This window comes from Gigantopelta aegis, chromosome 10, assembly GCF_016097555.1.
Source record: "Gigantopelta aegis isolate Gae_Host chromosome 10, Gae_host_genome, whole genome shotgun sequence".
Lineage (NCBI taxonomy): Eukaryota > Metazoa > Mollusca > Gastropoda > Neomphalida > Peltospiridae > Gigantopelta > Gigantopelta aegis.
Window position 1 is genome coordinate 70,806,986 of NC_054708.1, and position 24,216 is coordinate 70,831,201.

At 36.1% G+C, this 24,216-nt stretch overlaps 1 protein-coding gene across 1 annotated transcript in view; it reads left to right on the forward strand.

Moving 5' to 3' along the window:
- Positions 1-24,216, forward strand: part of LOC121383477 (alpha-1,6-mannosyl-glycoprotein 2-beta-N-acetylglucosaminyltransferase-like) — a 73,970-nt gene that overhangs the window by 34,551 nt on the left and 15,203 nt on the right. Inside the window, exons 2-4 of the mRNA XM_041513546.1 lie at positions 3,421-4,364; positions 11,885-11,982; positions 22,820-22,919. Of these exons, the coding sequence (XP_041369480.1) occupies positions 3,813-4,364; positions 11,885-11,982; positions 22,820-22,919 (750 nt within the window). The 5' untranslated portion in view covers positions 3,421-3,812. The remainder of the gene's footprint in view (positions 1-3,420; positions 4,365-11,884; positions 11,983-22,819; positions 22,920-24,216) is intronic.

A 24,216-nucleotide genomic window follows, 5' to 3' on the forward strand; every position in this document is an offset into this window, starting at 1 on the left:
GCCAAAATATGACATTTTGGTGGTCAAATTTTCCACATTATATTTTTAACATTTTGTCAATATACCAGATAATATAGTTAAACCAATGAATTTAACACACATAATAGCATTTTTAAAGTATTTTCACCATAAAAAATTTCAGGAAGATATCTCCAACAGTTTTAGAGTGAGATCCATTTGAAAATTGCTTAAATAAGCCATTTTGGTGTGAAAAATTTCCGTGCTACATTTTTAACATTTTGTTATGTTTAAGAGCTTGTAACTTCATAAATTACATTCCCAAGCACTTGAAAAAAAATAGGCTTGTACTATAGAACCAGTTGTATATATATTATGATTCTTTGGATATGTAATTCTATTACTTTATGATTTATGATTATGCAAAAATGACTCCGAGGCCAATTATTGTTGATTTTTGGCACATATTTTTCTGTTTTCACACAAATAATAAACTATGAAAATAGTAATCAAATTAAGACATTCTTACAAAATTAAATGGAGATTATTACATATATTTTAAAATTAAGTAAACTTCTTATGTCATTCCATATCATTTTGTGATATTTATTCCAAAAAGGGCACGCCTATAATGTAAAACTGTTCTCAGCGCTTGCGAAATGACTAAAATGGACATATTTGAAAAGCTAATAAAGATATTGTAAAAACTCTTTCTGTTCTGTGTTTGTATTCTTCCATACTATAAGAATCATGTAGGGCAGTAATAAATACCTGTATGATTCGTTAAAAAAAAAGAAAATTGTAATTAGATTGTCAGCAGTCTTGACAGACTCGTATAGATTTTTTGTGTCTGCTATTACTGCTGTCATCTATAGTCCGTCCCACAGGGAATGCCTTTTTTCATACTATGGAATTTACTAGAAGTTATTTATTTCTCAGCCGATGGATTTGTAAATTACATGCAAAAATAGTATATTTTTGTTATTTCCAAAACTCTTACTTTTCTTCTTACATCAAACCAAACTGAAATTATTTACAAAAAACATTTTTACAGAATGATGGGATGGACTATAACTGTCACAACATCTATATATGGCTTTGTCAAATGCATCTTACCTTTTCTCTTTCTACCATACATCTTTTTGTTGCGTTATTGATTTTTGAAAATGGTTTGATTTGAGACATGACTATTAATCTGAACTTTGATCTACAGACTAAGGGCATTGTAAAGAAATTAATCAAGATTCTGGGTACCTACATTTTGTGAGTGAATACACTTAAAATAATTGAAGTTAAGATTCTGGGTACTTACACTTTGTCAGTCTGAATAGAATTAAATAATTGAAGTTAAAATTCTGCATACTTACACTTTGTGAGTCTGAATACACTTAAAATAATTGAGAGATTAATCTACAAACAATGAATAATTTTTGTTTCTGTTAATGACTCCATAGTATATTTTAACCTGTCATGTCTTAGAGTAGAGATGAAGCTGGCAGCTGCCACATAGGCTTCTTCCAACTAAGAGCAGCAAGGAATCGTTTATATACTGTCCTTTCCCAGTCAGAAAAACACACACCATGGGTGGGATGTAGGCCACTGGTAAAACACTTACTTGATGCATGGTTGATTTGGGATCGATCCCCATCGGTGGGCCCATTGGGCTATTTCTCGTTCCAGCCAGTGCACCACGACTCATATATTAAAGGCTGTTGTATGTGCTATCCTTTCTGTGGAATGGTGCATGTAAAATATCCCTTTCTACTAACAGAAAAATGTAGTGGGTTTCCTCTCTAAGACTATGTCAAAATTACCAAATCTTTGACTTCCAATAGCCAATAATTAATAAATCAATGTGCTCTAGTGGTGTTGTAAAACAAAACAAAACTTTAACAGATACCATGGCCTTTGGCAGGGATAGAAATTTTAAAATATTTTCATTAGTCTGGGTAATGTTACAAGTCCCCATAAAAAAATGTCTAGTCCACCCAGTATTGGTTGGAATCTTGTAACAAACAGATGTACCATACATCATTTTTGGCTGTCCCTAAAAAAAATCAAACAAAACAAAAACAAACAAAAACAAAAAAACATTCAATCAGTCTGCCTTTGTATTTTTTATTACATCAATGGTTTTGTTATTTCGATCGATTCAGTTGACTGTATTTTGAACAGTTCTATCCTAAGCTAAGCCTTGCATGTAAGCATTGTGCCTTGTATGAATGTACATTGTACACATCCTTGCCAAAACATCCTTTGAACTCTGCCTTGTGTAAAGATGTAATTTTCAAAACATTAGTGGGTTTGTCATTCATGTTCAGATAAGGCTGATAAAAAAAGTTTGTTTTGTTTAATGACACCGCTAGAGCACATTGATTTATTAATCATTGGCTATTGGATGTCAAACATTTAGTAATTTTGAAACCCACTACATTTTTCCATTAGTAGCAAGGGAACTTTTATGCACCATCCAATATGGTCGAAACTGTATTGCATTATATTATTTCATATTTATATTTCTTTGTTTTAAAAAAATTATTTAAAAATATATTTTGTCAAGAAAATCGGCTTGTCTACTGCTTCGCCATTCTTAGTGTATAGCAGTTATTTATTGTGATTTGGAGTCGGGGGGGGGGGGGGGGGGAGTATTTTACAAATAAGGGCCTATTTTCTTAATTTCATTGGAAAAGGAAGGAAGGAAATGTTTTGTTTAACGACACACTCAACACATTTTATTTATGGTTATATGGCATCAGACAATGGTTAAGGACCACACAGATATATAGAGAGAAAACCCGCTGTCGCCACTTCATGGGCTACTCTTTTCGATTAGCAACAAGGGATCTTTTATATGCACCATTCCACAGACAGGATAGTACATACCACGGCTTTTGTTACACCAGTCGTGGATGGAACGAGAAATAGCCCAATGGGTCCACTGATGGGGATCGATCCTAAACCGACCGCACATCAAGCGAGTGCTTTACCGCTGGGCTAAATCCCCCCCCCCCCCCATTGGAAAAGGAGAGTATTTAAAAATATCAGCCTATATCTGGTAAAATGTGTTACAAGGAAACAATAACGTATAAAAATTGCAATATGCAAAACTATACCGTGGTTGATATCGAGTTGATGAAATATTGCAGTATACCAGTTTACTATTGCAGCACTATTCAGTACACCCTATCCTCCTACCACTCCCCCCACACCACCCCTTCAGTTGACTGTATCTGTTGACTGTTCTATTTAGCTAAGACTTTAAGTGTAGTGCCTTGTGTAAATGTACAGTGTACACATACATGATTTGTTTTCTTCCTTTTGCAGTCGGAAGATCACTGTTAAAAGCCCATCACTTTGGTAACAAATATTTCACCAGCTTAAAACTCCCAGCACTGACCAACGGCTGTAGACTAGCAGATACTCGAAAGTCATGTAGTAAAATATTACACTTTCTCTTTTCAGGTTTGGGGAGAATTGCAGTGTCACCTGCTTCATTGCTGTCTAGATCGGGCACGGCAGGATGTCCGTTGCCATGGGGACTGACACTGCCAACGATATGGGATAAAGTGCCAAAAACAACCCATCTCAATGCCCACCTGCCAAAATGGAAAAGGAGACTAGCATTTTCTGTGATAATAATATATAATAAGTTTTTTTTTTTATAGTTTTTTAGTTTTTATTATATAAAGTAAAGGAAATTGGCCAGGTGCCAGTATTTTTCTGTGTTGATGTATGTCTGATATTGCATGTGGTTGACTCTAAAAGTCAGCAGCGTCGAGTTGAATGTCTGCGTTGAATGTCTGCGTGAATGCTGTGAGTTATTAATTTAATCAGTGTTAGTCGTCATCACAAAAATGAGGTTTTACCCTCGACGGATTCTCCGGTCCGTTCTCGTGGTGACCATGTTGCTGTTCGTCATGCTCAATCTGCACATCTTGCTGACGGCCCAACCGGAAGGTTCGTCGGAGTACCGGAAAGCCCTGATTCTTCAAGGAAACCACAAAAGTATTTTTGAAATGCACGTGCAATTTAGTAACAGTGATGGAGAATATGTCCAGTTGCCAAACCTTCCGAAATTCGTCATCACGCCAAAACTGAAACCTTTCAACATGACCCCGATTGCCATAAATCACGATGTTGATGTGACAAATCTTACCGTAATAAAAAGCGAAACGGCTCGAATTAACGCGGAGCAGCAGATTCACAACATTGACCAGTTTGGTCTGAGATTGGACAGTCACAGTGTCGTTATTGTTATACAAGTACATGATCGCCATGACTACCTCTATATTCTGCTAGACTCGCTGCGAAAAGTGAGGAACATAGAAAAAACACTGCTCGTTATCAGCCATGATGTGTATTCTCCTGAGCTGAATCAAGTGGTAGAGTCCATAGATTTTTGCCCGGTAAGTGTTTATTTATGTTTTTCATTTGTTTCATATTTTTTTTTAACGACACCACTAGAGCACAGTGATTTATTAATCATCGGCTATTGGATGTCAAACATTTGGTAATTTTAATATATAGTCTTAGAGAGGAAACCTGCTACATTTTTCCATTAGTAGCAAGGGATCTGTTATATGCACCATCCCACAGACAGGATAGCACACACCACAGCCTTTGTATATACCAGTCGAGGTGCACTGGCTGGAACAAGAAGTAGTGTTTATTTATGGAGAAAAAAATTAATTCTTGTAACCCAGTTAAGACAAAACAGGTTCTTCATGCAGTTCACTTTTGTTGTGATTAAAAAAATTGCTAATTAATTTATTATTTTATCCCCAATGACTGTTTCTATTGTCTGATTACGGTGACTGATTATTTTTAAACCAAAGTCATAAATGTATTCTAGCAAATTATGATTTTTGAAGTCACATATGTGACATCGCATGCATAGGTACATTACAAAATTGCTCATTTGTCATAGTACAATGTAACTGAAATAACAGAAATAATATACCTTTTCCACTTAATTTTCATGGACTGCAGGATAAAAATAATAACTAGTTAATGACGTAGGATATTAGCTTTATGATTATCCTTTGGAATTTCCCATTCTTACCTTCATAGGATAAAGCCTATGTTGTATGTCATTAACTAGTTATTCTCTACTTAATTTCATGCACATGTTTGTTTCCTGTTGAATTTTATATTTATTTGCTTGAAAACATTTTGTCCTACTACGACATTCATAAATGCGTTACTTTTTTTTTGCTAATTAATAATAAGTGGATAATTATTTCAACAGGAAATAATTAGTTGTATAATTTATTTTTTATTATTCATGTATATTATAGTGGTTGTAAAGAGTGTACCTTAAAGGAGAAATCAGAAAACATTTGCTGCAGCATATCTCAGGTTTCAGGTTTTTAAACAGGTCTTTAAAATATAGTGAAACCCCTCTAAACTGGACACACTCAAGACCAATTAAAATGTTCGATTTAGAGAGGTTCAATTATATACTTATTTGTGAAAAGGGACTGTAAAAAATGTCCAGTTCTGAGTTAATTTTGGTATACAGAGGGTCCGGTTTTGAGAGGTTTCACTGTCCACTGAAACAAATTACAGCTTTGTGAATGCTACTTTAAGACACACAACCATTAATTGTATACACTTCTACTGCAAATGGCAAAGCAATCTTTATATTTTTATTATGTGAATATCAAGTCATTGAATAAGTGTCAAGCCAAAGTGCTGTTTGATTTCATTAAAAGTAAACTGCTTTTAGCTGATCAGTTTATTTCAAAATTGTGTTATGTAAAAAGCCTTCAGTGTGTCCTGAGTAGATCGCTGGAGAGGAAACAGAAAAGCTAAATTCTGTAAAGCCAGTGTTAGCTTAAGCTTCAGCAGTCATCCTCTGAAAGTTTAAAGTCATAATCCATATGGAGACATTGCAAATGACAAAATGACGTCTGCTTTTGTGGTTAAGTTGAGGTCAATAACATCACAGGTCAGTTTTCTGCTTTTGTAGTTAAGTTGGGGTCAGTAACATCATGAGTGAGCTTTGGTGTCCTGTTGCTATGATGTAGTTGATGATTGCATAAGACCCTTACCCTGATCAGAACTAATGAAACACCATGGTTATCAAACTGATAGACATTCTCTGTAAGGAGATTTAAGGGTGTGTGTGAAGGGTCAGTGGGAGATAACCAGCTTCCGTGGTGTATTTGTTAAGCCATTGGACATAAGGCTGGTAGGTACCAGGTTCACATCCCGGTATCGGCTCCCATCCAGAGCAAGTTTAATAACTCAGTGCAGTGTTCTCCAACTTTGGCGGACATGTGAGGCCTTGGTTCGCCCCCTCTCGCACCGGAAAATTTTGTAAATCTTAAGTCACAAAAGGTGCTTTTTTTCTGGCATTTAATAGTTGATTTAAATAAAAGTTAACCATAATCTGTCTCATGATCTGCCACACCGGCACCGGTCATGCTGAAGTAGTAGGGCCTAGATGATCATAGGCCTAAATGTGTGCGGCCAGTGGGCTAATCTCACCCGGAAAATTTTGAAAATAAAAGTTCATATAGATGCGATTTCCTGGCATCTGGGGATAGTATTTTGCCGTCTTTCATTGCATAAAATATTATTCTCGATTTATGGTTTTCAACATGCCAACAGCCAGCAATAGACAATTCCCCTGCATGAAATTTGCCCGGACCCTTGTCAATTACGCGCAAGGACTAAGATTTACTAAAAATCATAATATGCAAATTGCCAGGCGGCTGTCTGTCAAAAATTATCGCTCACTGATTGGATTAGAGGAGCCAAGCTGTTGAGAGGCAATCTATGTTGCACCGCTGAGATTTTGCCGCTTGTATTGACAACTCCCGCTTTATCACTGCTGGATATTGGGGAGGCCCAGTTTTAATTTTTTACAAGGAGAGACTGCGAAATAATATTTATAGGGGCGAATTATTCATGGACGGAATGTACCAGCAAAGTAAGAAAAAAAAACCCCCCAACTATTTCACCAACTTATTTATGTATTTATATGAATTTATTTACAGCATATATTATTAATATTGTACAGGACTAGTAGTGGTAGTCCACATGGATGGAAACTACTAGGCCTAGCACCTGCTTCAGGCTTTTGCCGGTACAGTCAGAGTCAGCTGGCGATTGGCTAATTTTTAGCAGGGATCCAATCAGATTCGTTCTTACAAATGTGTTGAATTAGAATATTATTATTATATACTCCAAGTCCAATTACAGGCTAAATATAGCGATAGGTGAATAGAACTGACGGAAGTTTTTTTCGTCATAGCAGATTTATTTTCGACTTGGCGGCATTTTTTATGAGCTTGGCAGACCCGTCTGCGAAAATCTTCAGCTTGGCAGCACAAATTCTCAGCTTGGCGGGTGTACAAGCCGCTTACTGGGGTTGGAGAACACTGCAGTGGGTAGGTGTAAGGCCACTACACCCTCTTCTCTCTCACTAACCACTAATCCTCTGTCCTTGACAGATGGTCCAGATAGCTGATGTGTGTGCACAGGACAGCATGCTTGAAACTTGAATGGATATAAACATGAAAATAAATATAAAGAAGAACGTGGAAAATGCAGATGTAAAAGGCCTTGCTATTCAAAATGGTGGTGATGGACCAGAGACTGGCTTGTTAGGTGTGGGGTACGAAAAATAGAGAATACTACATATACACTAGAATGGCCATTAGATACCATTTATCTTACAATGAGTTGTTTTAAAATGTATCTAATGAAAGAAAGAGAGTTGGATATTGTTTTAAACAAGGAATTGTAAGGTAAATGGTATCTAACGGATACGAATGAAGTATACTGCTTCTTACATATCCTCAAAAACGACTAGTGAAAAGTGTGCCACAATTTTTAAAAACTAGGGTCTGTCACTTTAATATCATATAAGTAGTTGTTAATCAGTTTGTTTACACACCCGTCAGTGAGAACACCATTCATTATTTTTATAACAAACACTAATTACACATATACAAGTGATATCAAATGAAAGACATACAAATGTATGACTGGCTGCTCCTAGGTGATGACCAGGTCACCAATGCCATAGTATCCAATGGCAAAACAAGCACAATTGATATCACTTACCCTGTAACATGAGTTAACCTGAAACTGATTTGTCTGTGATGCTTAAGTTAACTTCAAGCACTGGTGCTGTAAATAGGTTTTAGTTGGAAAAGACATTTGAATTCATTTAAAAACTTTTTTATACGCCCATCTATTGGTCGTATTATGGTATGGTGTTGTCTGTCCATCTGTATATCCATCTGTCCATCTGTCTGTTAAATTTTCCTTGTCTGGACCATATTTGACATACAGATGCATAAAGGACCATCAAACATATAGCAGTTCATAAAATTTGGCACAAACGATGTTGTCGTTCGTATGTCAGTTATGCAAAACCAATATCAACATAAATGATGGAACGTTCGTGCAAAAGCTGTAATCATTCGTCAGAATTTTTTTTTTTTTAAATTGTTTTTGGAAGCATATTGCATGTTCTCTTTGATCATTTCACTACGTGCACAAAATCACATACTGTTCGGAAATTACAGAGACTGTACTGAATTTCAGCCATAGTAAGAGTGGCATTTTCTCCCCACCTAAAAAATAAAAATAAAACAAACATATATTCTACTTTTTCTTTATTTTTTAAACAATATCTTATCCTAAACATGTTTTTAATGTGAAATGCTAAACACATTAAAACATTCAGGATTTCCTATGACTTAATTATTTCATATTTGTGTTTGGCAGTTGGAAGAAAAGTAAATTGCAGTGCATAAAATTTGGCATGAATCAATGAGTTTGTCATTTATCTATAGGTTATGCAAAACCAATTGAATATCAACATAAACGACGTATCGTGCAAAAGCTGTAATTGCTCATCAGAAATTCCAAACAAATGTGTGTTGGCCAATATCAGTGTTTTTGAAAACTGTGTGCAGTGGGAAATCCCTGACCTATAGTCCGGCCCATCCTTCAACAAACGTGGTTTTTGTTAATAATTTCAGTTTGGTATGATGTAAGAAGAAACATAAAAGTGTTTTGGAAATAACAAACAAATACTATTTATGTGTGCAAGTTACAAAACAGTCTGCTCAGAAATAAATAACTTGTAGTAAATTCCATAGTATCAAAAAAGGGACAAACTATAGATGTACATCATATGTGCATGATGGCAATGTTCTAACCAGGGTCTTTTTCGTTGTTCAAAGTGTCCAGCTATTTTCTTCATGACTACTGTCTACTTTCATTATAAAAACGTTAACTGCGTTAGCATGCCACTGACATATTTAAAATTTATGAAAGTTTACTCAAATACTCAAAGTCCTAACGTCACGATATTTGGTGTTTGAAACAAGTCACAGAATCTTTATGGGTAGTTTCTTAGAATATTATATTATATACCAATGCAATTTAATGACACTGATGAAAACAAAATGTGTTAAAAGGGTGTGATGAATCTCTCTCACTGCTGTTTTTGAAGTGGTGACAGCGAGTTTCCTCTCTCTCTATATCTGTGTGGTATTTAACCATATGTCTGACACCATATAGCCGAAAATAAAATGGGTTGAGTGCGTCGTTAAATAAAACATTTCCTTCTTTCCTCACCGTTATTTCAAGCCAAGTTGTGCGATTTTGGATTCTCCACAGATTTCAACATTTGTATAGCTTCTTTCAGACTGATTCGGGTCTATTAATAGGAAAATGCGATGGCATTGTAGCGACTATAACTAGTGTAGGAAAAAATGACCGCTAGTGCAGCTTCTGTCAGATTTAAAACCCATTATTTATATATTTATTTATTTATTTATAACATGCATTGAGATTAACATCTATGGATGCAGCTATCAGTGAAATAGAGTAAGAGTATGGTAGACAAGACAATTCTGTGGAATTCTTGTTTATATTTTAAGTTGAATAATAGTACATACATGTATTATGATCTTATCAATAGAGCTGGGCGGTATGCCGTATATACTGTTCGGTATCGGTATCATGTCAATACCGATTTACCGTACCGAGCAAATTTCAGAATACTGAAATTTCGGTATTGATTTTTTTTTTCTCCGCCATATACTAATGCAACTAACAATATATCTGACGAACGCAAAATAGCTGAAAAGAAGAGAGATGAGGTTCTTGTGTATAGAAGTTAATTTTATTTAGATGAAATTAGCGGTTGAGTCTAACCTCGGCCACGTATTTAAGGCTGAGTTACAAAAAATACCTCTCAATATCAGTATTGTGTCAATATCGAATATCGTACCGATACCAAGGTAAATCACCCCAAAGTTACCAATACCGAACCTGAACTTTCAATACCACCCAGCTCTAGTTATCAAGGTGTGATATATATTGCAGCTGATGTTTTGGTCATGTCATATCAGGAATGTTATATTTTTAGCATGTTTATAATAATTACATTGACAGAATCAGATATATAAATAACAGAACTATTACTGTACATTGCAGAGTTAAAACATTGGGTCCAAGTCATGACATGACCAGAACCTCAGTAGAAACATGCACCACACCTTGATAAAATCATAATACACACGTGTCCTGTTATTCAAGTAAACAAGTTATTATAATGTAAACATGAATTCTGCACAATTAAATGGATACATCTTAAACTGTCCATTAATATAAACAGTTATATGGGAAACTGACAAACAGATCCAACCACTTGTTTGATTAATTATGAAAATAAAACTTAATATTTCTCAATATTTTAGGGCGTGGAACATAGCCCAGTGGTAAAGTGTTCGCTTGATGTGCGGTCAGTGTGGGATCGATCTCTGTCGATGGGCCCATTGGGCTAATTATTGTTCCAGCCAGTGCACCACAACTGGTATATCATATGCTGTGCTATCCTGCCTGTGTGATGGTGCATATAAAGATCCCTTGCTACTAATGGAAAAATGTAGCGGGTTTCTTGTTTAAGACTATATGTCAAAATTACTAAATGTTCGACATCCAATAGCCGATGATTAATAAATCAATATTTTATGTCACTGCAGGCATACTGACATTTTATTTGAGATATATATTTAAAATCGCATGTTTTTTTTCCCCACCAGTCATGACTTATACAGTTTCTTTATAATTATAGTCATAAAAATGGTAATACTTTTGATTGGCACTTAATGTTTCAATGAGATGTTTTTATATAGTGAGAACAGGTTTGTTCGTTTGCTGTAATCATATGTGAAAATAATCACACATGTATGTTAAAGAGTCAAAAGTTGAAACACTCATAGTTTAACACGGGTGTAGGAAGGTGCCAAAAAGTGTGGGGGGGGGGGGGGGGGCACATAAATGTATAAATATATAAAAACCATCACTGCTGCAACAAAATATTCCTTGTTCCCCGCTTCCTACGCCAGTGTTTAAAATATGCAGAGGTGTTGTAAAACAAATATTCCTTTCCATTCATACATGTATTTATTATCCGCTAGGTTCAACATAACCAAGTTAATAAAAATCATACGAAGCACACGTGTAAAAACATGTGCAATGACGTACTTTTGGGAAGCGACGTCATAACATGATGTTGCTTCCCCAGTCCTAGCTTGAACTGTGCATGTGAAATATGACATCATTTCATCTTCTCCTTCTAGTTGTGATTGAAACATTTTGAGACGGTCCTTGTTATTCATAAAAAGTACGAATAATAATATGGATAATAAAAAAATTATTACACTCCCACATGCGTTGTACTAATTTTACAAAACTCGTGTCAGGATTCATGTATTACCCTCACTCTCACTAGGGTAATACAAAAATCCTGACACTCATTTCATAAAATCAGTTTGACACATAAGCTCATATGATATCCGGTAATGTCTATGTATTTCATTCAGTCTGTTCTGATGTACTTGTATCATTGTATATGACAGATAATGAAAATAGCTTGTGTTTTTGTTTGCAGGTTATGCAGATTTTCTTCCCCTACTCCCAACAGATGTTCCCAGATGTGTTTCCAGGAGAGAGCGTAAACGATTGCCCAAGGGATATTAAAAAAGATCAGTGAGTGTTGGTTTTTAAAATTTGTATTTACTCGGGCCAAGACTATTATTATTAATTTTAACAACTTCATTTACATTTTGTTTTGCTTTCTTTATTGTTGCAGCAGATCAGGGTGGGTTTTTTGACTGCATATATACATCTACATGTATGAAGGAAATGTTTTATTTAACAGTGCACTCAACACATTTTATTTACGGTTATATGGCATCAGACATATCGTTAAGGACCACACAGATATTGAGAGAGGAAACCTGCTGTCACCACTTCATGGGCTACTCTTTTCGATTAGCAGCAAGAGATCTTTTATATGCATCATCCGGCAGACAGGATAGTATATACCATGGCCTTTGTTACATCAGTTGTGGAGCACTGGCTGGAATGAAAAATAGCCCAATGGGTCCACCAACAGCAATCGATCCTAGACCGACCGCACATCAAGTGAATGCTTTACAACTGGGCTACGTCCTGCCCCCATCTACATGTAATGTATAAAAGTATGTTGTGTTTAACGACACCACTAGAGCACATTGATTTATTAATAATCGGCTATTGGATGTCAATGTACATGTAATTGGAGCCATTTTGATCTTGTAGAACAGATTCAGTTGTTCCAGAATGTTGTATATGTAAATGTACACCAATTTAATATCAAACAAACATGTTGCAGTTAAAACCTACTGACTAGTTAGTTCTCGAGCTACAGGTATCCAGCTACATTTTGAGCTACTATGAATGATGACACCTTATTTTTCTCATATAATTGATAATTTAATCTTGACGTTGTAAGTAATTTGTAATTTCACACAAAGAAACTTACTAGCTCGGTCGCTGGACTGAAATCAGTGCACTTGACACAACCAAAAATACAGGTAACAATGATGTATGTAGTACCCGTATATAGGATAATATGATACTTAGTAATAGTAGATTTATCTACTTATAAGGAACAAATCCCTTGGTGGACCCCTTCCCCCCTCCACCTCCACTCCCCCTCTCCCTCCCCCAACTGTGCTGACCAGTGTGTCAAGTCTGGTATATGAAAGACCACCGTATGTGCTGGTTTGTCCATGGGAAAGATCCTTTGCTGCGAATATAAAATATAGTTGGTCTTCTTTGGTATTTCTCGTTCCGGCCAGTGCACCACAACTGGTATATCAAAGGTTGTGGTTTGTGCTGTCCTGTCTGTGGAATGGTACATATAAAAGATATCTTGCTATTAATGGAAAAATGTAGCAGGTTTTCTCTCTGAGACTATGTGTCGTAATTATCAATGTTTGACATCCCATAGGCGATAATTAATTAATCACAGGAGCTGTGGGTGCCATGGCGCCTATTTTTCCTTGTTATTGTGCACATATGGCTAGAAAATTAAAGTTTATTTTCATTAACAATACCTCTAAAGCACATTGATTTATTAATCATCAGTTATTGGATGTCAACATTTGGTAATCCTGACATATTTAGTCTTCGAGAGGAAACCAACTACATTTGTCCCATTTGTAGCAAGGGATCTTTTATATACACCATCCCATAGGATAGCACATACTTTTGATATACTAGTCATGGTGCACTGGTTGGAATGAGAAATAGCCCATTGGGACCCACTGATGAGGATCGATCCTAGATCGATGTCACATCAGGTGAGCACTTTTCCTTGGGGCTATATGTCCTGCCCAGAAGGCTATAAATGCCATATTTTAAAACGTGAAATTAATTTTTTTTTGGTTTGGACTCTACAGTACATACATTTATTTTCATCTCCATAACTATTGAACTGACAGTGCCCCCCCCCCCCCCCATTCAAATACTCTGCACCTGAATCAGTGTTGTCTAGTGGTTTCATTAAACAAAACAAACTTTATATTTGTAGTTCTAGATAACTAGCACTAGTAACATATCTAACATACATGCAGTAAGTAGTATATGAAACAGTTCAGAAATCTGCCATTAGCACCAGGAAACGTGCAGAATGCGTTTGTCAGTGAATAACACAAGTGTATAGCTGACAGCTACATGTAGCACTTGACACACTTGATGACAGGAGGAACATGTGTACATCATAATTATAGTACGATGTTCACATACATAAAAGAAGAGGAGGTTGCTAAGACAACAAGCTCAGTGATTACTGCACATCCTGAGTTGACCAGAGGGCTAAATCAGGGTTATGGTTGCCGTGGTAATTGTCAAGAGGGAACTCTCAAGAAGCACAGTATTTGATTATGTGATATCTGCATGTGGTTCAAGAGATTACTTTGTGAATTACTTTGTGAAAATAACCCTGCTGCTTCTCAGACTGTTATTATGGCATTGTTTAACATAATTGCATAATATCTTAAATATGATTATTTCTTACATACATATGATTCAATGCTGGTGATGAAAAGTCTTATATTCCGTATTACATCTTTTGAGTTATTTCTTATTATAACTAGTTTTTCTACACTGATATATTATACCTAACCAAATTAATTAAGGCGCAGTAGATATTTCTGATGTTTTTCTTTAATTACCAGTATGGCCCCCCCTCCCCCAATTTTTTTAAATTATATATATATATTTTTTAATGCTGAGTGATGTCAAAAATCATCTGCTAGTATATGTTTATGACTCCTTTAATCGGTCATCATAATCAGCTGATAAAAACAGTGGTTGCAGGATAAATAGCGTATACCACAAGGATGTAAATATTTTATACCATATCTTTTATTACACTGTATAGTTGCTATAATAACCATAATGACATTACAACAAAAAAATTGCTTTGCTGCTACTATTCATTTGTTAATAATTAAATGTCTATTAACAGAAAAGTTAGTACATTTTTGTTATTTTTATAAATGTTGTCTTGATTTCTACATGTAGGTCAAGCCAAACCAAAGTTACTGAAAAAAATATTGCTTCAAACTGTGAAGTCTAATGGAATATAATTTGGCACATCTGGTATGAACATTACTGATTCATTATTAAAATTCACCAATATCCACAAGGGAAAACCATCAACCTTTCGACTTATAATTAGAGCAACAGCATACTTCATTCCATTCAATGGAAGAGTTGAATTTGTGCACATTCTTATGGACATTTTTTGAATTTGTGCATGAAATGTGCAGAATTAAATCACATCTGTTGTGGTAACGTGGCCAAAACCAGTAAACTAAGCTAAACTAAGTGTTTCCAAATATCAAGTAGTATGGGCAGATCTAGGATTTTGTAATGGAGGTGGCAGGGTTGGGGGTTGTGACAAAAATTTGTAAAAATTGCTAAAAGTAAATGAGCCAAGCTCTGAAAGGAAATGAAATCTGTAAGGTGGATTTGGGAGCAAGCACCCCAGAAAATTTTGAAATAAAGGAAGGAAGGAAATGTTTTATTTAATGATGCACTCAACACATTTTATTTATGGTCATATGGGGTCAGACATATCGTTATGGACCATGCAGATATTGAGAGAGGAAACCTGCTGTCATCACTTCATTGGTTACTCCTTTCAATTAGCAGCAAGGGATCTTTTGTATACACCATCCCACAGACAGGATAGTACATACCATGGCCTTTGTTACACCAGTTGTGGAGCAATGGTTAGAACTAGAAATAGCCAAATGGGTCCACCGATGGGGATTGATCCTAGACCGACCGTGCATCAAGCGAACGCTTTACCACTGCCCTTGAAATAAAGATGCTCAAAGATGTATTTTCAAGGCAATTTACAATTGAATATAGTGGATGATGAATTTAAAAACTTTTTTGTAAAATGGCACTTAAATGGGTGGGGATTGATCCCCGTTGGTGGGCCCACTGAGCTATTTCTCGTTCCAGCCAGTGCACCACTACTGGTACATCAAAGGCCATGGTATGTGCTATCCTCTCTAGGATGGTGCATATAAAATATCCCTTGCTACTAATGGAAAAATGTAGCAGGTTTCCTCTCTATGACAGTGTCATAATAACCATATATGTTTGCATCCAAACACTGATGATTAATAAATCAATGTGCTCTAGTGGTGACATTAAACCAAACAAACTAACTAAATGGGTGGGATCATGAGATCCCTGTGAATCTCCTCTGAATCCCCTCTGGATCTACCAATGAGTATGCACTGATATGAAGTAAACAGATGCAAATTTAGTATATTTTATGTTTCAAATCACTAGCCTGAATACACAATCAATCAATCTATATTTCTTTTTCTTACACACCTGTTAGTGAGAACACCATGCGTTATTTTTGATAACACATGGTTGTTTACACACATATGTTTGTTAACAATTTCAAGACATACAACTGGCTGCTCCTAGGTGATGACCAGGTCACCACTGCCATACATCCAATAAAAAACAGCACGGTGGAAATCGATTACACTGTGACGTATAGTTAACCGGGCAATCATGTGTCTGTGACGCATAAGGCAGCTACATGTGCAAAGGGTTGTAAATATCGTTTAGTCAATAAAGATGTTAAAATTTGCTTAAAACCTGGTTTTTGAGGATATGTAAGAAATATAATAATACATTTGTGTCTGTTAGATACCATTTATCTCACAACTCATTTAAAAACATTTCAAACTTGCTTTCGCTCATTAGATACATTTTAAAACAACTCGTGAGATAAATGGTATCTAACAGCCACTCATGTATTATTCTCTATCTGCACCACTCATCTATAGATGAGTGGTGCAGATAGAGAATAATACATGAGTCCCATGCAGAACGCCTTTTTTCATACTATGGAATTTACTACAAGTTATTTATTTCTGAGACAATTTTTCTTTCTTCTAAATTGCACATAAAACATTGTTTGGTTATTTCCAAAACACTTTTACTTTTCTTCTTACTTCAAACCAAACTGAAATTATTTACCAAAAATATTTTTATAGTAGGATGGGATGGACTATATAGACTCCAATCCAAGCAACTCTCCTTCATTTTATTTTCCTGAGAAGCCTCCGTTCTGAATAAACTTACTTCTTGATATTTCATTAATTGTAATGGTTTCTACAGGATTCCTTATTGTTACAAGTAGGAGTCTGTTTGATGCAGAATATATTTAATGAAGAGAAAGCGCTGGTGGCAGAGGCATTGTCTGCCAAAATCATTGTTTGTCTCCAACTAATGAAGAGTCAGGAATTAAGTTTTGGGATCCAGTACATGTAAATAACTAATTAAAGCTGCTAATGATAGTCACACGATTTTGTAGATGATAATTTTGTAGATAGTAAAAACAAAGTCTGTATATATACTCTTCAAAAAAAGAAACGCAAAAGGGTACAAATGGGTTATAACTCTGATTTTATGTTTCCTACCGGTTCATGCTTTGTGAATATAAGGTCATTGCATGTCCCAAACACATTCCCACGGTTACATTCGATAAAACGCAGCTACTGTACAATAAAGTTCCAAAATGTGAATATTCGCAAAAACGCAAGCCACGTGCAAACCATGTCACCACTGCACGTGCGTTGTCTGCACGTGCAACATGAACACCGACAGTATAAAAGTGCAGGGTGTTTGCTTGCCTGGCCTCTGTATCTAGCCGACAGTTGACAATTCAGGACATGCCACGTCTCAGTGAACCGCAGAGAAACAATGCCATCGGCCGACTAGACGCAGGCGAATCCAGAACGGCTGTTGCCTGGGCATTCCATGTGTCCCCAAGCACCATCTCCAGACTGTGGGACCGTTACCAGCAACATGGATCAACACGTGACCTCCCTAGATCCGGTCGACCACGGGGGACTACCCCCGGGCAGGACCGCTACATCCGGGTACGCCACCTTCGGGAACGATTGACTACTGCCACCTCCACAGCCGCAGCAATACCAGGTTTGCACAGGATATCCGACCAGACCGTACGGAACCGCCTACGTGAGGTAGGAATTCGTGCCAGACGTCCAGTTCGAGGTGTCATCTTAACACCACAACACCGTCGACTCCGACTGCAGTGGAGCCAGATTCATCGACAATGGCCTCAATTGCGATGGAGACAGGTGTGGTTCAGTGACGAGTCCCGATTTTTGCTCCGACGTCATGATGGAAGATGTCGCGTGTATAGGCGTCGTGGTGAACGTTATGCGGCAAACTGCGTGCAGGAAGTGGACAGATTCGGCGGGGGTAGTGTCATGGTGTGGGCAGCCATCTCACACACTGGCAGAACTGACCTGGTCCACGTGCAGGGCAACCTGAATGCACAGGGCTACATTGACCAGATCCTCTGGCCACACATCGTTCCAGTTATGGCCAACGCCAACGCAGTGTTCCATCATGACAACGCCAGGCCTCACACAGCACGTCTCACAACGGCTTTCCTACAGAACAACAACATTAATGTCCTTCCTTGGCCATCGATATCTCCGGATTTGAACCCAATTGAGCATCTATGGGACGAGTTGGACCGACGCCTCCGACAGCGACAACCACAGCCCCAGACCCTGCCCGAGCTGGCAGCAGCCTTGCAGGCCGAGTGGGCCACCATTCCCCGGGACGTCATCCGTACTCTGGTTGCTTCAATGGGCAGGCAGTGCCAGGCAGTTGTCATAACACGCGGAGGCCACACCCGGTATTGACTCCAGATGACCTTGACCTTGGTGGTGTGTCCTATCACTTACTCACAATGGACTAGAGTGAATTGTGAACAATCCTGCAACATTTGGTAATTATCGGACTCACCATTCAATGATTAAATCAATTCTCCAAATGTTACGACAATGTGGTTTTGCGTTTCTTCTTTTGAAGAGTATATATTCAAAGTTGAGTTCTTGTAGATGATAATTTTGTAGATAGTAAAAACAAAGTCTGTATATATACTCAAAGTTGAGTTCTTGTAGATGATAATTTTGTAGATAGTAAAAACAAAGTCTGTATATATACTCAAAGTTGAGTTCTTTTAGATGATAATTTTGTAGATAGTAAAAATAAAGTCTGTATATATACTCAAAGTTGAGTTCTTGTAGATGATAATTTTGTAGATAGTAAAAACAAAGTCTGTATATATACTCAAAGTTGAGTTCTTTTGAGGGTGAGATGTAGCCCAGTGGAAATTCTCTTGCCAGATGCACCATTGGTTTAGGATCGATCCCTGTCAATTGGCCCATTGGGCTATTTCTTGTTTCATGCAGCCAGTTCACAACAACTGATATATCAAAGGCCGTGGTTTGTTAACCTGCCTGTGGAATAAAATATACCATGTTGCTAATGGAAAATGTAGTGGGTTTCCTCTCTAAGACTATATATCAAAATGACCAAATGTTTGACATCCAATAGTCAAAGATAAATAAATCAATGTATTCTAGTGGTGTCGTTAAAGGGACATACCCTAGTTTTTAAACACTAAGGTATATTTTTTACTATTATAGCCGTTTTTGATAACTGAAGTCATACTTTACTTAGATTTTATGGTCTAGATTATCAATTTCCGTACATTCGAAGTGACTTTAATATCACAAAATGCATTTCTCATATTTTTAAAAACGCATGTGTGTCTGAGATGTAATAGTTATGCAGTTGAGTTTAGTCCATTTTCAGAGAGTATTTCACCATTTCAAAGTCATAGACTCATGTCTGACTCAATTGTAACTTTATCCAAATGTGTTTCAGGTTTGTAGATTAACTAAACTTAGTGTTAATTTTCAGGGGTTGAAACTAGGGTATCATCGCTGAACTAAGAAAACCTTGTATGGGCAGTTTTGGCAATTTACACTTTTTTATTCTTTCAGAAGCAGAAATCTGTTATCTTTTTGTTGTCAAAACCTCGTACATGTCCAGGCAATGGAAAGTATGGAAAATGTCAAAGAAGTAAAACACGTATTTGAAAACCACTTTTTATCTGTTATGAAAACCTTGTATCTACCAACTGATTATTTGTATCCTCTTCGTATTTCAACCTTTTCTATCGGGTAAAGGTAAATGTTTAGTGACCAAAGTGTCTATATTGTATATATGTACATATTATGTATTCAACTGGTGGTCAAGGAAAAGCTATCACATCAGAAAAGAAGTGTAGGCCCACCAGGTATTTCCATATTTAAGGTCCAAGCTTAAATACCAAAAACAAATACCATCTCGGAGAAAATAAAGGTTTATCTAAAATTAAGTCTGGGACTTACATTAAGAAGCTGAAAAAACCCCTGTATCTATACATGGACATATAATAAAGGGGAAAAGTCCAAGTTAGGATAGCAGCAGACCAAATACATGCAATATCATTCAATGACAAGACAACACATGTTTCAATACCATTATGTAGGACAGGAGGGACAGTTATTAATTTTAATTTTAAATGATGAAGGGCAGTGCTTATATATATTCTAGACACCAAGCTGTTTGATAGTCGAGGAAAGGGGAGGAGGTACACCCGACTCCTATAGATATAACTGGCTATTTTAATGGATAGCTGATGTTTACTTCATGTACAATTTCAGTTTTTAGGTAAGGGATTCTTTGAGAAGCCACTGCACAGGTTTCACAATATCAAGTTATACACAAAAATGATGTATGGTATCAATTAATATGTAGGTTTATTTGTTTATTTTATTTTATTTCATTGTTATTGTTATTTATGTAAAGAGAGCAAACATGATGATGCATCTTTATTTAAAGTTCTTTTAAAATCTCTCGTTATAACATTTCCTCCAATTACACTGTAAATAAGATGTCAATTGTTAGCCCAGGGAACATTTCTATTAAAATAGTATCCGAATTCATGCCAATAGTCTTAAATGCGGCAAATGTTACTGTTTTTAAACCTATGGGCTTCATTTCACATGAATCCCAGTAACCTTGGGATGAAGTAAATGTTGTTGAACCTATGAATCATGTCCCAGATTTTAAACATTTTAGTTTATTCCATGAGACATGTTCAGCTAAAACGAAAGGTATTACTTTGAAATATTTGTGGATAATCTCTTAAGAGACACATTTTCTAAACCATTGAGGAATATTCTTGTTAGTTAAATGGACAATGAACAATTTGTATACACATTATATTGTTATACACCCTAAAAAGTGGGAGACAGCCACCCTATAGGAAACCTACCATGTCACTTTTAAGATTGAATATACAAGGTTTATTAAAACGTTGACACACCTAATCTATTGGTGACCCGAGGCCAGTTTCACAAAGACATTTACTGTAACCATCTGTTAAGCAATTGCTGGTGAAAATGCTTTCTTTGGTCATTTTTTAAAATAAATTCATTATTGTGCCACATTCGTGAATGTAGCAGACAATACTAATGAACATTACAAATTGTCATTTCTAGAAAATACGGTTTTAAAATTTGACCCTTACATGTTGCAGCCTTGTCAAGAAAGTGTGTTGGGTGGGGTGGTGAGTAGGCTTTGTTGAACTGCTCCTGATTTAAGCGATTTAAAAAAACAAATTGTCCAGAGAAGTGTTCTCTAAACATTGCTTACCACAGTCTAAGCCCCCACCCCAGCACAATGTCCTGCATACGTACCTGCAAGTCACTTTCAGTTGTTTTACCAAGAGCAGATTAACAGTCAGATAACAGTTTATGCTGTTGGTCCCTGACTGATTGGGCAAGATATATTAAATTTTATTAATTTTAATGAGGAATTTCTCGTCCAGCAAAGGGCACCTGGCAGTTAACAGTTAAAATGAGTACAAGTACACACGGCAAGTACGCTGACTGATTCAGGGCCTCGATCCATGAAGCGATCTTAGTGTTAAGATCACCTTAAGTACATAATATAGTTATTCACCTAAGGTGATCTTAGCACTAAGATTGTGTTGTGGAACAGGGCCCAGGACACAATTGAGACTGGCAGTGTTTATAATATGATACACCTTACATGGCTAGATTTAAGTATTAGGGTAATTTGAAAAACAATGTAGGTATAATGGTCATACTAAATGAAGACATTATTAATATGAAAAACTAGTAAGTAAATTTTAATTCAGATTTTCACAGTGAAATACTCGTAAATGACATTTCTGTAATTCAGATTCAGTTATTGATAAAAACTATTCATCAGTTTAAAATGACTTTATTCATAAAGTTATAGATCTTAAGAACCATTTGTTACACTGAATCAGCTTGTACCAAAACAGGTTTTTTCGTCTCCTGTAAAACATAAAAAATTCAGATACAAGTTTTACTTAGTTCAACTACAGTATGTCCCTTTAAAGAAAACAAACATTAGCCTGCTGTAGTCTCAGTCTTGATTGTTTTCACTTGAGTAATTGTTCATTCATGGAGTATCGGTAGAAAGCTGATTATTCACAGAATGTTTGTGAACTTACTCCGTTGATTATTCATTCATCTTGATTAGACGGGATCAGATAGAATTCTTGTTTTCTGTTTTCTTTCCCAACTCAGACAGATTGATGTTATCGTTTGTTTTCTGTCAGTACATGTATTATCCTGTCCTATCCTTGCTGTAATTGTGCCCCAAAAATCAGACGTCATCATCAACAAGAAAAATGTCACGGTGTTCTACTTGGTTTGCCACTGTACTCTAAGCACACTTTCCATGTTGTATATGTAAGATTGTAAACTTATCATTGGTAATATGATAAAAGACATCTGTATCCAACAAATTGCATTATCATAGGTTAGTGTAGCCCAGTGGTAAAGTGCACACCTGATCCATTGCTGTTAATCGAAAAGAGTAGTCCATAAAGTGGTCCTGAACCATATGTCCAACACCATATAACCGTAAATAAAATGTGTTGAGTGTGTCGTTAAATAAAACTTTTCTTTCCTTCAGATAGCAGATGATAAATAAATCAGTGTGCTCTAGTGGTGTCAATAAACAAAACAAACATTTACCGGTAGTAATGATGTGTACATGTAATTTGTATTTTACTATCTGTTTCCAGAGCTAAGCTTAAGAAGTGTAATAACGCCGAACACCCAGACAAGTATGGACACTACCGTGAAGCTAAATACTGCCAGGCCAAGCACCACTGGATATGGAAGGTAAGTTTGTATTCACACCTTTGAATCTCCAGCATTGTTTTTTTTATGACTAATAATTATAGGATATTAAACAAGCTTCCATTTTGTATCATGTTTATGTCCTGAGTGAAATAATTTTCTGTTGTCACGACCTTTAACAAGTAACAATGAAAATTATTTCACAAGGGATATAAACATGATATGAAATGATAGCAAGTTTAATATCCTATATATTACCCATAATTGGTTTTAATTTATATCACCGATCTCATTTGGTTGACGTTTCGATAAGATGGCAGTTCCTTAATGGGTGACATCATCATATGACGTCAGTTTAAAGTGTTACATGTACGTCCCATTTGATGTTCTTGGGAGACGTATCATTTTGATATGAACCAAGCTATTTTTAACCGTGCATGGGTAATAAATAATAATACAGTGATAATATGTTGATAATTCAGTAAAATAGTGAACAAAAACTGGGTCAGTTATTTGAAGTCCTCTGAGTTTTGGATGGCCCTATGTGTTTTGAAACAAAAAGTCTTTAAGACATTTTGAAAGAATATTACAAGTCCAATTAACAAATAAAACTTTTGTTTTCAAAAGTTTATATAACTATTAATATTAATCTAATAATTTTCTGTAATTAATCAGTTGTCTCAAAAATACACAAGGATATAAATGTTTGGTTCTTTTATGTACGGTACCTGATAGCTGAAATATTTATCACATGAGAAAAAAAATAACGCATAAAAATACAAATGTAATTTTATATTGCATATGGCCACAGATAACAGTTATCTTCCCACTTGGTTGACCAAAATCCGGAAATATGATTGTGATTATTTCATGGCAGACAGCTTTGAAGTGGCAACTATTAGACTCAAGTTGACAAGGGACAGCATGTAGTTTGAAAACATGTGCAACTTGTTGACATTGAAGACCTTTTCTTGTGGTAATTCTGGCCCATGCAAAAGTAGTGCTTTTTGTGTAAAATGGGTGTACTCCAGCCAGGTTTAGTGGGTGTGTTTATTTAAATCAATATCCTGGGAGTAAGAGCTGGACAACAGGGGTTGTTCTTTTCAGGGTATATTGCTCTCAGGCAGGCAAAGGTACATTAAAAATCCATGGGCCTACTGATATTAATAAAGGTGCTATAGCCACTAACACTATATAGAAACATAGCATAAATAAATGTTGTCTGGTCATATATGGGTCAATATCAAAATTGGTAACATTTTGAGTGCCGGCTCTAAATTATATTATTTCCCAATTTTTCATAGAATATTACTTTGACATCAATATACAAAGCCACACA